General features: G+C 43.0%; 1 protein-coding gene across 2 annotated transcripts in view; it reads right to left on the reverse strand.

The window, feature by feature from the left end:
* SMYD1 (SET and MYND domain containing 1) overlaps positions 1 to 4,684 on the reverse strand; it is a 51,388-nt gene extending 46,704 nt beyond the window's left edge. For both annotated transcript variants that reach the window (XM_047781574.1, XM_047781573.1), the window contains exon 1: positions 4,464 to 4,684. In XM_047781574.1, the coding sequence (XP_047637530.1) occupies positions 4,464 to 4,600 (137 nt within the window). In that variant the 5' untranslated portion in view covers positions 4,601 to 4,684. The remainder of the gene's footprint in view (positions 1 to 4,463) is intronic.
* Between the last annotated feature and the right edge of the window lie 8,908 nt (positions 4,685 to 13,592).

A 13,592-nucleotide genomic window follows, 5' to 3' on the forward strand; every position in this document is an offset into this window, starting at 1 on the left:
AGTTACGCAAAAATATACAGATGAATAATAGAACTACTTTGAGTAAAGAAGCAAGTGGCAGAAAACCACATGTATTATGCCTTTGTTTAAAAGATGAAAAACAAAGTGTAAAAGCAAAATTATGTGTTGTTTATGAATATGTACATATGTGATAAACTATCATTTAAAGAATAAATAACACAAAATTCAGGATACTGCTGTAGTTACATTTGGGACAAACATAGGACAGGATAGGGAAAGATAAGAACAATGCATGTATTGGAATATTCTAGTTAAATAGGATGGTGGTTTCATGGGAGTTCATTTACTGTAACACTTCATAATACATATATACATACATATATACATATATATGTCATGTATTGCTCAAAAGAAGAGATTTTCATTTAATAAAGTACCTCAACTAAAGATAAAATCTTTCTTCATGTTTGTGTATGGAGGGTAAGGCAGAAAATCTGGCTTGCAATAACAGATTAGAACACGTCTCTTTCTCTATTTTTGCGGCCTCACCTGCAGCATGCAGAAGTTCCCTGGCCAGGGCTCAAACCCCCCACCACAGCAGTGACAACATTGGATCCTTAACACGGAAACTCCTTTTTTTTTAAATTTTCTTGAAATATAATTGATTTACTGTGTTGTATTCATTTCTGATGTACAGGAAAGCTATTCCATTATAGGTATATATGTATTCTTTTTCATCCATTATGCATATATATGTATTCTTTTTCATTTATCCCAAGATACTGAATATAGTTCCCTGTGCTATATAGTACGACCTTGTTTATCCATCGTATATGTAACGGTTTGCTTCTGCTAATTTCAAACTCTCAATTCTTCCCTGTCCTACCCACCTCCCTCTTGGAAACCACAAGTCTGTTCTTTCCATCTCTGAGTCTGTTTCTGTTTCATAGATATGTCTATTTGTCTCGTATTTTAGATTACACATATAAACAATTTGTCTTTCTCTTTCAGACGTAGTTCACTTAGTATGATGATCTCTAGGTCCATCCATGTTGCTGCAAATGGCACTATTCCATTCTTTTTTACAGCTGAATAATATTAGAAATGCTCCTTTTATAGAGTGGCTTTTTTTTTTTTTAACCACACCCACAGCATGTGGAATTTCCAGGCCAGGGATCAAACCCACCCCATGGTAGTAACCAGAGCCACAGCAGTGACAACACCAGACCTTCAACCAACTGTGCCACCAGGGAACTTCCTCCCTAGGTGACTTTTGTGGGTCACCTGGTCCTATCTCCCAAGTCAGGTTTCTCCTCTGCAGTGGATGAGTCTTACCAGGATCCTAAAATGCGAATGAGGGCAGGATGGGCCAAGCTTCCATCAGATGCCTCTCTGGGCTGTCTCGGGTATATCTGAGCAGCCTCTTCATCTTGGCAGCCACAAGTGCAAGTAAATCACTTTTAAAAACCATCTCTTTTAGATTTTTTTTCAATCATTTTAAATACCATTTACTCCAACCATCCTAATTTTTATTACTATTGTAACAATATGATTTTTTTTTTGTCTTTTTGCTTTTTCTAGGACCGCTCCCACGGCATATGGAGGTTCCCAGGCTAGGGGTCTAATCGGAGCTGTAGCCACCGGTCTACGCCACAGCCACAGCAATACCAGATCTGAGCCATGTCTGCAACCTACACCACAGCTCACAGCAATGCCAGATCCTTAACCCACTGAGCAAGGGCAGGGATCGAACCCGCAACCTCATGGTTCTTAGTTGTTTTGTAGTTATTATTTCATGTGAATGATGAATTCTTTATAGTAAGAAAAACATGTAAACAAAATGTACAGTCACAAAGGAGTGGTCGGAGAACTTGCAGCTGTTAAGTACTACATTCATGAAGAGTGTAGTGACACAGAAGACATCTAAATCATTAAATGAAAAAAACCATGATAGTTTGGAATTCTCACTGGGGCACAGTCAGTTAGGAATCCAACTGCAGTGGCTCTAGTCTCCGGGGAAGCACAGGTTTGATCCCTGGCCTGGGTAACTTCCATATACTGCAGGTGCAGCCATTAAAAAAATGGTAGTTTATATGTAATAATATACAAGCCTGTAGTACAAACAAATGAACCCTGTGTTGTAAAATAAGCAAGAGACAATCAACAAGGTTGAGTTATCTTGGTGTGAAGATACCTTTTTTTCTTCCTAAGTTTGACTTTTATAATGAAGGGAAAACCCACTCCACTCCAAACAGTGGTGAAGGAGAAATTGATTGGCCATATTGGCTTTTAGGGGAATTGCAGACACCCATGGAGGTTCTTTAAAAGGCACGGTGGCAACTCAGTGGCAGCACCAAGATTATTCAGGGTTCCTGTGTTTCTAGATTTTTTTTTTCCTTTTCCTTTTTAGGGCCATGTGGCACATGGAAGTTCCCAGACCAGGGGTCAAATCGGAGCTGCAGCTGCCAGGCTACACCACAGCCACAACAACACCAGACCCGAGCCACATCTGCAACTTACACCACAGCTCACAGCAACACCGGATCTTTAACCCACTGAGTGAGGCCAGAGATAGAACCCATATCCTCATGGTATTAGGCAGGTTCCTTACTACTGAGCCACAATGGGAACTACCCTGTGTTTCCAGCTTTTTATGTCTTAATTTTGGATGCCACTAACTCCTCATCCACCCCCAACAGACACACGCACACACACACACACATACACACACACAATTACATTAACAAAGTAAGACCCAGAGTTCCCATTGCAGCTCAGTGGTAAAAAAAAAAAAAAAAAAAAAAAAAAAAACTGACTAAGATTCATGAGGATGCAGGGTCGATCCCTGGCCCTGCTCAGTGGGTTAAGGATCCAGCATTGCTGTGAGCTGCACTGTAGATTCGCAGATGCTGCTCTGATCTGGCGTTGCTGTGGCTGTGGCTATAGGCTGGCAGCTGCAGCTCCGATTGGACCCCAGGTCTGGGAACTTCCATATGCCATGGGTGCAGCCCTAAAAAGATGAAAATAAATAAACAAATAAGGTAAGACCCACTCCCCCACGAGGTATTACTGTCCTCTCAGCTGCTTTATATTCCTCAGCTGGTATCAGCTGCCTTCTCCCTGAAGGTCTTCATAGGCAGGAAGAAATGAGAATTCAAATGCTGCTCAAATTATCTCTGAAAACCTTTGCCCATTCTCAGGATGGTCACGAAGCCAAGATCAGAGGCCATCTTTATTGAGACTACATCAATGTCAGGCAGGCCACCCCAACTTTTGAGAATACTGTCATAATTTCATCACAGTATAAGGTTTTTTCTAAAAAAAAAAAAAAGAAAGAAAAATAGAGATTTAGTACTAATTTGAAAGTTTGGGTCAAGGATGGACAGGATTGTGAGGAAATGAGAATGTAAATTTAACAGACCCACTAAGGAGATCCTATTAAAATGGAAAAAAGTACACCCTATGGCAGAGTGATTCCTCTTTCAGCCATTCATCCTAGAGAATTATCACACATGAGTACAAGTGGACATGATCGAGGATTTTAACTGCAGAAATATTTGTTTTTATGAAAAAAAATGGAGACCACCAAATGTCTCTCAATAGGGCAACAGATTTCTTAAAGACCATATATTTACAGGGAAGAATATCTACAGAAGTTAAAATTTGTGATCCATAGAGCGTATGGATCAACATGGATAGATCTACACGTGGGAGGAAAAAACAGATCTTTACGATTTAAAAGAAGTGTCTATAAACTTACAGTTTCCACACGGATAAGTATCAAAACATGCTTAGTGAAAACAGCAAGTTTCAGAATGACGTCTGAAGTATGATAACATTTCTGTTAAAAAAAACAAATTACAGCTATATATTTGGTAAGTACAGATATAGACAGATAGATGCAATAGAACAAGAACATTCTAGAAAGAATCATTAAAATCACAAGAAAGATTACCTCTGAGGAAAGACAGAGGGGACTGGGTTTCTGGGTGGGAAAGGTAAAAGAGGATTCCCGTTCATGGGTGATATTCCTATTTTTCAAAAGCAAATGGACTCCAGGAGTACTTGCATATTTACAATTATGTTTTTAAAATTCCAGGACTCACTTACTCCTCTAATATGTTTATTTTATCTCAGAAGCTAAAAAACGTGGAGCCCTCTGGAAAAGATTTCAAGGCACCACACCCACCTCTCCCTTTCACTCCAACCTCACCACACACAGCACTCCCACTCAGCCAAGTTCACCAGTGCTCTGAGCACCTGCCCCCAAGCCTGTGATCACCTTTGCAACCCCACCCCAGGCACCAGAGCAAATCCCACTGGCAGTGACTCTTTGCAGGAAAAGTTACACAAGAAAACAGTTAGCTGTCGGAATGCCATTCCTTATCAATGGCCCCATGGATTTTATCCCTTGCTCTGATGATTTTGAGAGCAAAATATTTGAGAATGTGGCAACAGCCAAACCAACAGGAGAAAAGAGGGCAACCACCCACATTCTGTACCTGTCAAAAACCACGGCAGAGTAAGCCCGCTCGGCGAAGATGACATCAGCAGCCCAGAATTCCTTGGTGGCCTTCAGACCCCTGCCTTTGCCCTCAGAAGTAATGACCTCCACGTTCTCCATTCTCTCTATTGTCATCTCAGAATCTTAGGGCAGCTCGGCAGATATTTAACACTGAGCCAAGTCCCTTGTCCTCGCTGCTATTTCAGCACCTTCAGCATCCCAAAGAGCAAGCCTATAAATGGACAAGCACCTCCCCTTCCCTACCCCCCTCTCAGCCACTGGGTCCCCACCTCCCCCTCTGCCTCTATTCTTGGAGACAGGGATGGGGCAAGCCAGAGGCCAGTGATCTGGGAAGGGTCCCTCGCACCGCCCAATGTAACTGACAACATAGAAAATGATTGTGGGTTGGTGTGCTTCTCATATTGGGTCTGAAAACTTTTGAAAAGTTCTTTTGCAAGGGTAGTTAAGTCCTGGATGGCAGTCATGCTCAGCTTGAGTTGGAATAGGCGGCACTTGGTCAGTCGGGTATTTTTAGCAGCCAGATGCCTCTGTCAATCCAAAGCAGACAGCTGAAGTGGTCCAAGAGAAGAGGCGAGGTGATGCTTACTGTTCTGGGACCCTTCAGCTGTCAGGCTTGGACTTTCTCAAGTGAGACGGGCCCCTTGTTCCCCCCCCCTGCCCGCCCCCGCCCCAGGAACCAGAGCAAATCCACATGGGTGGACTGTTTGCAGAAAGCAGCAGATGCAAAAGTGACCTCTGGGCCAAGTGCGTAACAGTACGTTTAGGTTCTAATGGGCATCCCTCTTCCCCAGTATAACCTGGGCCTCCCACAGCACCTCCATCCAGGGCCTGGAGGTCTGAGAATTCCCTGATAACACGTATGAGAGCAGGCAGGCCTTGACAATGAACACTCTCCTGTCTCTCAGGCTATCAAATCTCCCTTAAACATGTGTTTGTTGCCAGAAAAATAGTAATTGGATATTGGATGGATTATTGCAAAATCTCCCTTGAACTAAAAGCCACTTGTCTTGATGGCCAGGCAGCTCTCACTGAGGTTGAAAAGACTCTTGCAGATCTGGAGCTGTGGCTTACCTTTCAGGTAATATTTTTAGTTTCTGGGATGCATCTATTTACAGATTTCTGTGCTCTGGATTTCTGTGAGTGTAGTAGCTTGTAAGTGCTGGCTTCTGTGTCAGCTAAATCTGCATTTAAATTTTGAGCCTACAAGGACAACTTTGATATCCTAGTTACAAAACAAGGGGGATAGTTTCACTGGTAAATTAAGTAATAGGTACCAAGGATGTAGCATACCTTTCGGCACTTTGAATGGGACTTTTTCCATATTTTATGTATTCAGTCACTTTATCTTCCCTAAACCATCCAGATACACTAGCAATTCTAATGTGCCTTCAACCAAATTGCCTCTCCTGAAACTGCCTTAACTTCTGGAAGCAGCTGCAGAAACTTCTGCATATCCTGATTTTTTTTTTTTTTTGTCTTTTTTGCCTTTTCTAGGCATATGGACGTTCCCAGGCTAGGAGTCCAATCGGAGCTGCAGCCTCCAGCCTACGCCAGAGCTACAGCAACGCGGGATCCAAGCCGCGAGCCTACACCACAGCTGACGGCAACACCGGATCCTTGACCCACTGAGCAAGGCCAGGGATCGAACCCGCAATCTCATGGTTCCTAGTCAGATTCATTAACCACTGCGCCATGACGGGAACTCCCTTGATTTTTATGTCATAACATTTAGTCCCTGAAGATAAAAAAATAACTCAATGGGAGTTCCCATTATGGCTCAGGGGTTAACAAATCCAACCAGGATCCATGAGGATTCAGGCTCCATCCCTGGCCTTGCTCAGTGGGTCAAGGATCCAGCGTTGCCTTGAGCTGTGGTATAGGTTGCAGACACAGCTCAGATCTGGCGTTGCTGAGGCTGTGGTATGGGCCAGCAGCTGCAGCTCTGATTCAACCCCTAGCCCAGGAACTTCCATATGCCCAGGGTGTGACCCTAAAAAGCTAAAATAAAATATAAAATAAAATAAAAAACTCAATGATTTCTGATGTATCCCAAAAAAGCAATACAAATTAAGACATTTAAAGCAGGTGCCCCCCATGGAGTTCCCTGATGGTCTAGGAGTTAAAGATCCAGTATTGTCACTGCTATGACTTGGGTTTGATCCCCTGGCCTGGGAAATTCCCCATGCCATAGGCACAGCATAAAAAATAATAGTAATAAAATAAAATTGCATCCCCCCCAAAGTAAACATCACATGGTCTCAGGGGGTTAAAAGGTAATGATAAAGAAGTTCTGAAAGTTTCTTTGTGGCTCAGCAGATTAAGGATCCAACATTGCCACAGCTATGGCTCAGGATTAATTCCCTGGCCTGGGAACTTCCACATGCCATAGGCACAGCCAAAAATAAATACATAGAAATAAAAATAAGAGTTCCCTTGTGGCAAAGCAGGTTAAGGATCCAGTACCGTCACTCCAGCAGCTCGGATTGCTGCGGTGGCACAAGTTCAGTCCCTGGCCCAGGAACTTCCACATGCTGCTGTCACAGCCAAAAAGAAAAAATAATAATCAAAAATTTTGACAAACGAGTTCCCAGCATGGCTCAGCAGTAATGAACCCTACTACTATCCATGAGAACCAGGGTTTGATCCCTGGCCTTTCTTGGTGGGTCAAAGATCTGGTGTTGCCATGAGCTGCAGTGGAGGTTGCAGACATGGCTTGGCTCTGGTGCTGCTGTCGCTGTGATGTAGGCCAGCAGCTACAGCTCCAGTTCAACCCCTAGCCTGGGAACTTCTATATGCCACAGGTGGGGCCCTAAAGAGACCAAAAAAAAAAAAAAAAAAACTTAATGAAAAAATAAAAAGAAAAAGAAGTACTTCAGGTTAGCTTCAAATGAATGTCTGCACCCACATTGCCTGGCAACAGCCAGCATCCTGCCTTGGGAGCCAGAGGCTCAGCCTGGTAGGGATTACATTGTTCTTCTCTAGACATGGTACCCTTGGGACAAGTTCATCCCAGGCCAACATCAAGGAAGAAATCTACCTGCCCCAAGTCAGAAAGAGAGTCAGAGCATCAAGCCTGTGCTTTAGTTTTAACTGTGAGTCCCAACCTTATCAAAACAACAGGAATTATATTTTATTATTTTTATTTGAGTGTAGTTGATTTAAAATGTTGCACCAATTTCTGCGGTACAGCAAAGCGACCCAGTCTTACAGATGTATATGTGTGTATTCTTTTTCTCATATTATCTTCCAGCATTTTCCATCACAAGTGATTGGATATAGTTCCTGGTGCTCTACAGCAGGACCTCATTGCTTATCCATTCTAGATGCATTTAGTGCCCTCTAAAAGAGAGTTGAGGGAGTTCCCATTGTGGCTGAGTGGGTTAAGAACCCAACATAGTATCCGTGAGGATTTGGGTTTGATCCCTGGCCTTGCTCAGTGGGTTAATGCTGCAGCATTGCTGCAAGCTGCGGTGTAGGTCCCAGAAGTGTCTTGGATCCCATACTGTTACCGCTGTGGTGTAGGCCAGCAGCCGTAGCTCTGATTTGACCCCTAACCCAGGAACTGCCATATGCCACAGGCACAGCCAAAAAATAAATAAATAAAAGAGGTTCCAGGACTTTCCTGGTGTCTCAGCCAGTTAAAAATCCAGCATTGTCACTGCTGTGGCTAGGGTTGCCACTGCGGCATGGGTTTGATCCCTGGCCCAGGAACATTTGCATGCCACAGGTACGGCCAAAAAAACAAGTTAAAAAATAATAAAACAGGAACTCCCATCTTGGCTCAGCAGAAATGAATCTGACTAGTATCCTTGTGGACGCAGGTTCAATCCCTGGCCTCGCTCAGTGGGTTAAGGATCCGGCGTTGCCCTGAGCTGTGGCAAAGGTCACAGACTTGGCTCGGATCTGGCATTGCTGTGGCTGTGGTGTAGGCCAGCAGCTTCAGCTCCCATTCAGCCCCTAGCCTGGGAACCTCCATATGCTGGGAGTCTGACCCTAAAACACAAAATAATAATAACAACAATAATAATAAAATAGAAGGGGCTCTAGAGAGATTCCCTGGTCCCTGCTTTTCTGCCATGTGAGGACACAAAGAGAATTCTGTGACCTGGGAAGGAACCCTTTCCCCAACATGCTGGCAGCCTGATCTGGGACTTCCAGCTTCCAAAACCATGAGAAATAAATTTCTGTTGTTTATCAACTCCCCAGTCTGTGGTATTTTGTTATTGCCACCCAAACAGATTAAGACACTGGTCTAACCTAATAAGGGAGAAGTAAAATGAACGTTACCTTATACCAAAGTAATATATAATCCCTGTAATTTAAATATATCAATGTGCTCACAGGAACAAATGCTTGGAAACAACTACACTAGAAAATATGAATAAATGATCAGATGTTTGCACTTCTAATAGAATCACTGTGACAGTAAGAGCTAAAATGTAGATTGAGAAATTCCCTGTTCGCTCAGAGGGTTAAGGAGCTGGTGTTGTCACAGCTATGACTTGGGTTTAATCTGCAGCCTCCAAATTTCCACAAGCCACAGGCATGGCCAAAAAAATGTAGGTTGAGTTTGGGGACATGAATACCGTCCAAAGCATTGCTGTGGGTGACATGATTTTCTGAAATGGCGAAGGACGTATTCAAGTCCTGAATGAAAGAAAGTAGAATCCTCAGTTAACAAGAATTTGCATTGCATAACTGGGAGTTCCCCGTCATGGTGCAATGGAAACGAATTTGACTAGGAACCATGAGGTTGTGGGTTCGGTCCCTGGCCACGCTCAGTGGGTTAAGGCTCCAGCGTTGCCGTGAGCTGTGGTGTAGATCACAGACACGACTTGGATCCCACGTTGCCGTGGCTGTGGTGTAGGCTGGCAGCTGCAGCTACAATCAGACCCCTATCCTGGGAACTTCCATATGCTGCGGGTGCAGCCCTAAAAAGACGAAAGACAAAAAAAAAAAAAAAAAAGGAATTTGCATTCCTGGAAAGTTTAGCGTATATTAAAACTTTACACAAACTACTCTATGATTACATAAAACAGAGTTCTAGACTCAGATAATTTTTTTTTTATGGCCATACCCGCAGTATATGGAGTTCATGGGTCAAGGATTGAATTCAAGCCACAGCTGCCAACCTATGTCACAGCTGTGGCAATGCTGGATCCTTTAACCCACTGCACCAGGACAGGGATGGAAACCTCACCTCTGTAGCAACCCAAGCTGCTGCAGTTGGATTCCTAACCCACTGTGCCAAGGGGAAACTCCTAGACTCAGACAAAAATCAGCAAGATTTGGGAGTTCCTATTGTGGCTCAGTGGGTTAAGAACACAACTAGTATCCATGAAGATGCAGGTTGGATCCCTGGCCTCACTCAGTGGGTTAAGGATCTGGCACTGCCAAACTGCAGCATTAGGTCACAGACTCAGCTCAGATCTGGCGTTACTGTGGCTGTTGCATAGACTGGCAGCTGCAGCTCCAATTGGACCCCTAGCTTGGGAACTTCCAAATACCATAGGCGAGGCCCTAAAAATAAATTAATTAATAAATAAAATACTAACATGTTAATATATTTTTTTAAAAAGAAGGGTGGAGTCCCTGTCATGGTGTAGCAGAAACGAATCCGACTAGGAACCATGAGGTTGCAGGTTCGATCCCTGGCCTCATTCCGTGGGTTAAGGATCCAGCGTTGCCGTGAGCTGTGGTATAGGTCACAGACACGGCTTGGAGCTGGCATTGCTATGGCTGTGGTGTAGCCCGGCGGCGGCGGTAGCTCCAATTAGACCTCTAGCCTGGGAACCTCCATATGCTGCAGGTGAGACCCTAAAAAGACAAAAAAGAAAAAGAAAAAGAAGGGTGCTGATAAATGAAGAAAAATAACATTGCTCAAGTCAAAGGACCTCTGATCCAGTAGAGCAGTCTGAGCTGAGCTATTCCAGACTTCCAGACAAGGGAATGGCAAGAACGAGCACTATGTTTCCATTTACCTCTATTTCAGCTGAACGCCCTCCCCCTTAGGCCACAGACATACACATATCAAGGACATTACCATGGCTACCTACCAAGTACTCCTATACCCTAAAGAAGGTGGTGGAGGGAAACTATTGCAGCCTATGTTGAGCAAGGGTAATGCTGGATCGCCAGTCATGCACCTGAAGGGTGGAAGGTGACACGAAGAGGCCAGGAGTGGGTGAGGTTTTGGAGAGAGTTATCGGTATATCCTTACAACACTAGTCATGGGCTTCCAGTATCCTCTTACTTGGCTCCACTGGTTAACTTTCATCTTGGGTGGAATCTGCTCCCAAATTCCACATGACAGCCCCCAAATCTTTAGCCATATTCTGTATTCATGTCATTGTCCTAAGCCTTCAAGCAAATAATCTCAGAGGCCTTTTGAGAGTGACTGCCTTCCCTTCAGTTGGGTATGTTGCAATTCAGGGAGTATGTACAAATCAGTGTGAAGGTGGAGATGGAAAAGAAACCCAGAGTGGTGGTTTTGAATCACTGAGACAGTCCTGAGCCTGTGTTATTGCTGTGGCTGATGTACCCTACTCTGGAAAAACCCCATCATACCTCCTGTTGAGAGAACCCATGGACTGAGACACACACCTGCAGAGACTACCATCTAGCGGCAAGTCAAGGGAGCTGCAACATTTAAAATCTTTTTCTAAGGCTTTTTTTAGTTAAAAAAAAAAAAAAGCCCTATAGCATTGGAATTGACCCTCTTTTGTACCCAGAACTAAGATTCATTTAGGCCAGGGATGAGCAGGCTTCCTTTGAACCTGTGAATTAAGGCTGGTTTGGACCTTATTTAATGAGGGGGAAAGTCAAAAGAACATTTGAGATACATGAAAAGTTTATAAAATTCAAATTTCAGTGACAATAAATTAAATTGTACGAGGAAACAGCCATACTCATTTGTTTACATATTTTCTATGCCTGCTCTCACACTACAGCAGCAGAGTGGAATATCTGCAACAAAAACCATATGGCCCACAAAGTCCACAATGTTTACTGTTTGGCCTTTTACAGAAAATGTTTGCCAGTCCTGCTTTAAACTAATAATAGCATAATGCCTAGCAGTTTAAACAAGCTAGGGGATGTTCGCTGTTTTCAAGTGCATTCTTTCATTTCATAACCACTGCAAGTGACACGATCAAGTAAGTTCTTAGGCACCTCTAGCACTCACATTCCAGAATGACAGGAGTACTTTCCCTCCTGAACAGTCCATTATATCCTGTATAATTACATCATTGACAAAACTTCACACTCTTCTTGGTCTCTGTGTTCTTACTAAGATAGCATGCTTGCCTCCATCTTGCTTCCTTTGGCTCCTAGAAACCCTTAGCTGCAGCTTTCTTTCCCCCCAAAATTCCTAAATTCTCTCATTCCACATGCATTTATCAGCACGTGTATCAGGCACTATGCTCAGTGTCCCAGTACAAAGATGATTAAAATGTTGGAGTTCCTGTTGCAGCTCAGGGGGTTAAGAATCTGACACAGTGTGCGTGAGGGATGTGGGTTCGATCCCTGGCCTTGCTCAGTTGGTTAAGGATCCAGCATTGCTGCAAGCTGCAGTGTAGGTGGCAGATACAGCTCAGATCCAGTGTTGCTGTGGTTGTGGTGCAGGCTGACAGCTGCAGCTCCCATTCGACCCAGGAACCTCTATTTGTCACAGATGAGAATGAAAGAAAGAAAGAAAGAGGGAGAGCAGGAGAAAGAAAGAAGGAAAGAAGGAAGGAAGGTAGGAAGGAAGGAAGGAAGGAAGGAAGGAAGGAAGAAAGAAAGAAAGAAAGAAAGAAAGAAAGAAAGAAAGAAAGAAAGAAAGAAAGAAAGAAAGAAAGAAAGAAAGAAAGAAAGAGAGAAAGAAAGAGAGAAAGAAAGAGAGAAAAAGAAAGAGAGGGAGGGAGAGGAAGGAAGAAGATTCAAGACACTGGCCATTTAGAAAGGATTATAGAAAAGCATAGAAGACAGCAAGAGAGAGATGAAAGCATATTCAGGGAAACCTAAGGAGTCAGGGAAATCTTCAGAGGGTATTCTGTGAGTTACATAAGCAAACGTATTATACTTTATCATTCTGGCACCAGACTATTGCCATTTATGTCCCAGTGCTTCATATTCATTTGAGAGATATTCCAAAAGCAAGAATAAATATCTGAATGCTTAAAATTATGCTTTATTTGCATTACCTGTGTTTTCACAACACCCTTTGAGGTGGGTATTATTGATGCATCAGCCTCCTAGTTAAAAAGCAGCAGCATCTCCTAAGTATAAACCCTGGAGAAACTCTCACATATGTGCACAAGGAAACTGCATGAGAAGGTTAAAGTTACTGTCTGTAAAAGAAAAATGGGAAATAAGTTCAAAGTCTCATGAAAGGAGAATGGATAGCTCATGTGCATTCATATAACGGATATCAAGAGAGATGAGAAAGGGAATGAATCAGAACCTCACATCTCAGCAGAGGTTAAAATCAAAAACTAATGGTGAGTTGAAAAAAAACAAAGTGCAGGAGAAAAAACAGTATGCATATTAACGTTTATGTAAAGTTTTATATCATGCAAAACAATACTTCATGTTACTTAGAGATACATACATATGTAGTAAAAATATAAAGAAAGACATGAAAATGAGAAATGCTGAATTCAGGATAGGATTTACTTCTGAGGGGAGGAGGAGTTCATTAGGCAGTAGGAAGAGGGTGTTTCAGGAAGAAGTAGCAGATACAATAAACTGAGTTATGTAATAGCAGGGTATTTACAAGAATCAATAAAAGTTTAATGTTGTTGAATCACAAAGTGAAAGGGTGGGGAGGTGAGAACACTAGGAAGATAATGAGATCAGGGAGGTGCACAGAAGCCCAGAAGTAGTATTCATGTGGGACTTTCTCCAACAGACAACTGGAGCCAGAAATGACTTCCACATAGAACCCTTTGGTAGACTGGAACGGTGAAATCAGGAAGAATGGTAAATTAGGTAGCTATTGCCATGGTTCTAACAAAAGATGATGGGAACCTGAAAATAGTCAGCGGTTGTATTACAGGAAAGGAGAACTTACCCAAGAGAAACTTTTGCACAATGCACAGGGGACATGCCCATCAACAGGAAATGG

This window comes from Phacochoerus africanus, chromosome 5 (assembly GCF_016906955.1).
Source record: "Phacochoerus africanus isolate WHEZ1 chromosome 5, ROS_Pafr_v1, whole genome shotgun sequence".
Lineage (NCBI taxonomy): Eukaryota > Metazoa > Chordata > Mammalia > Artiodactyla > Suidae > Phacochoerus > Phacochoerus africanus.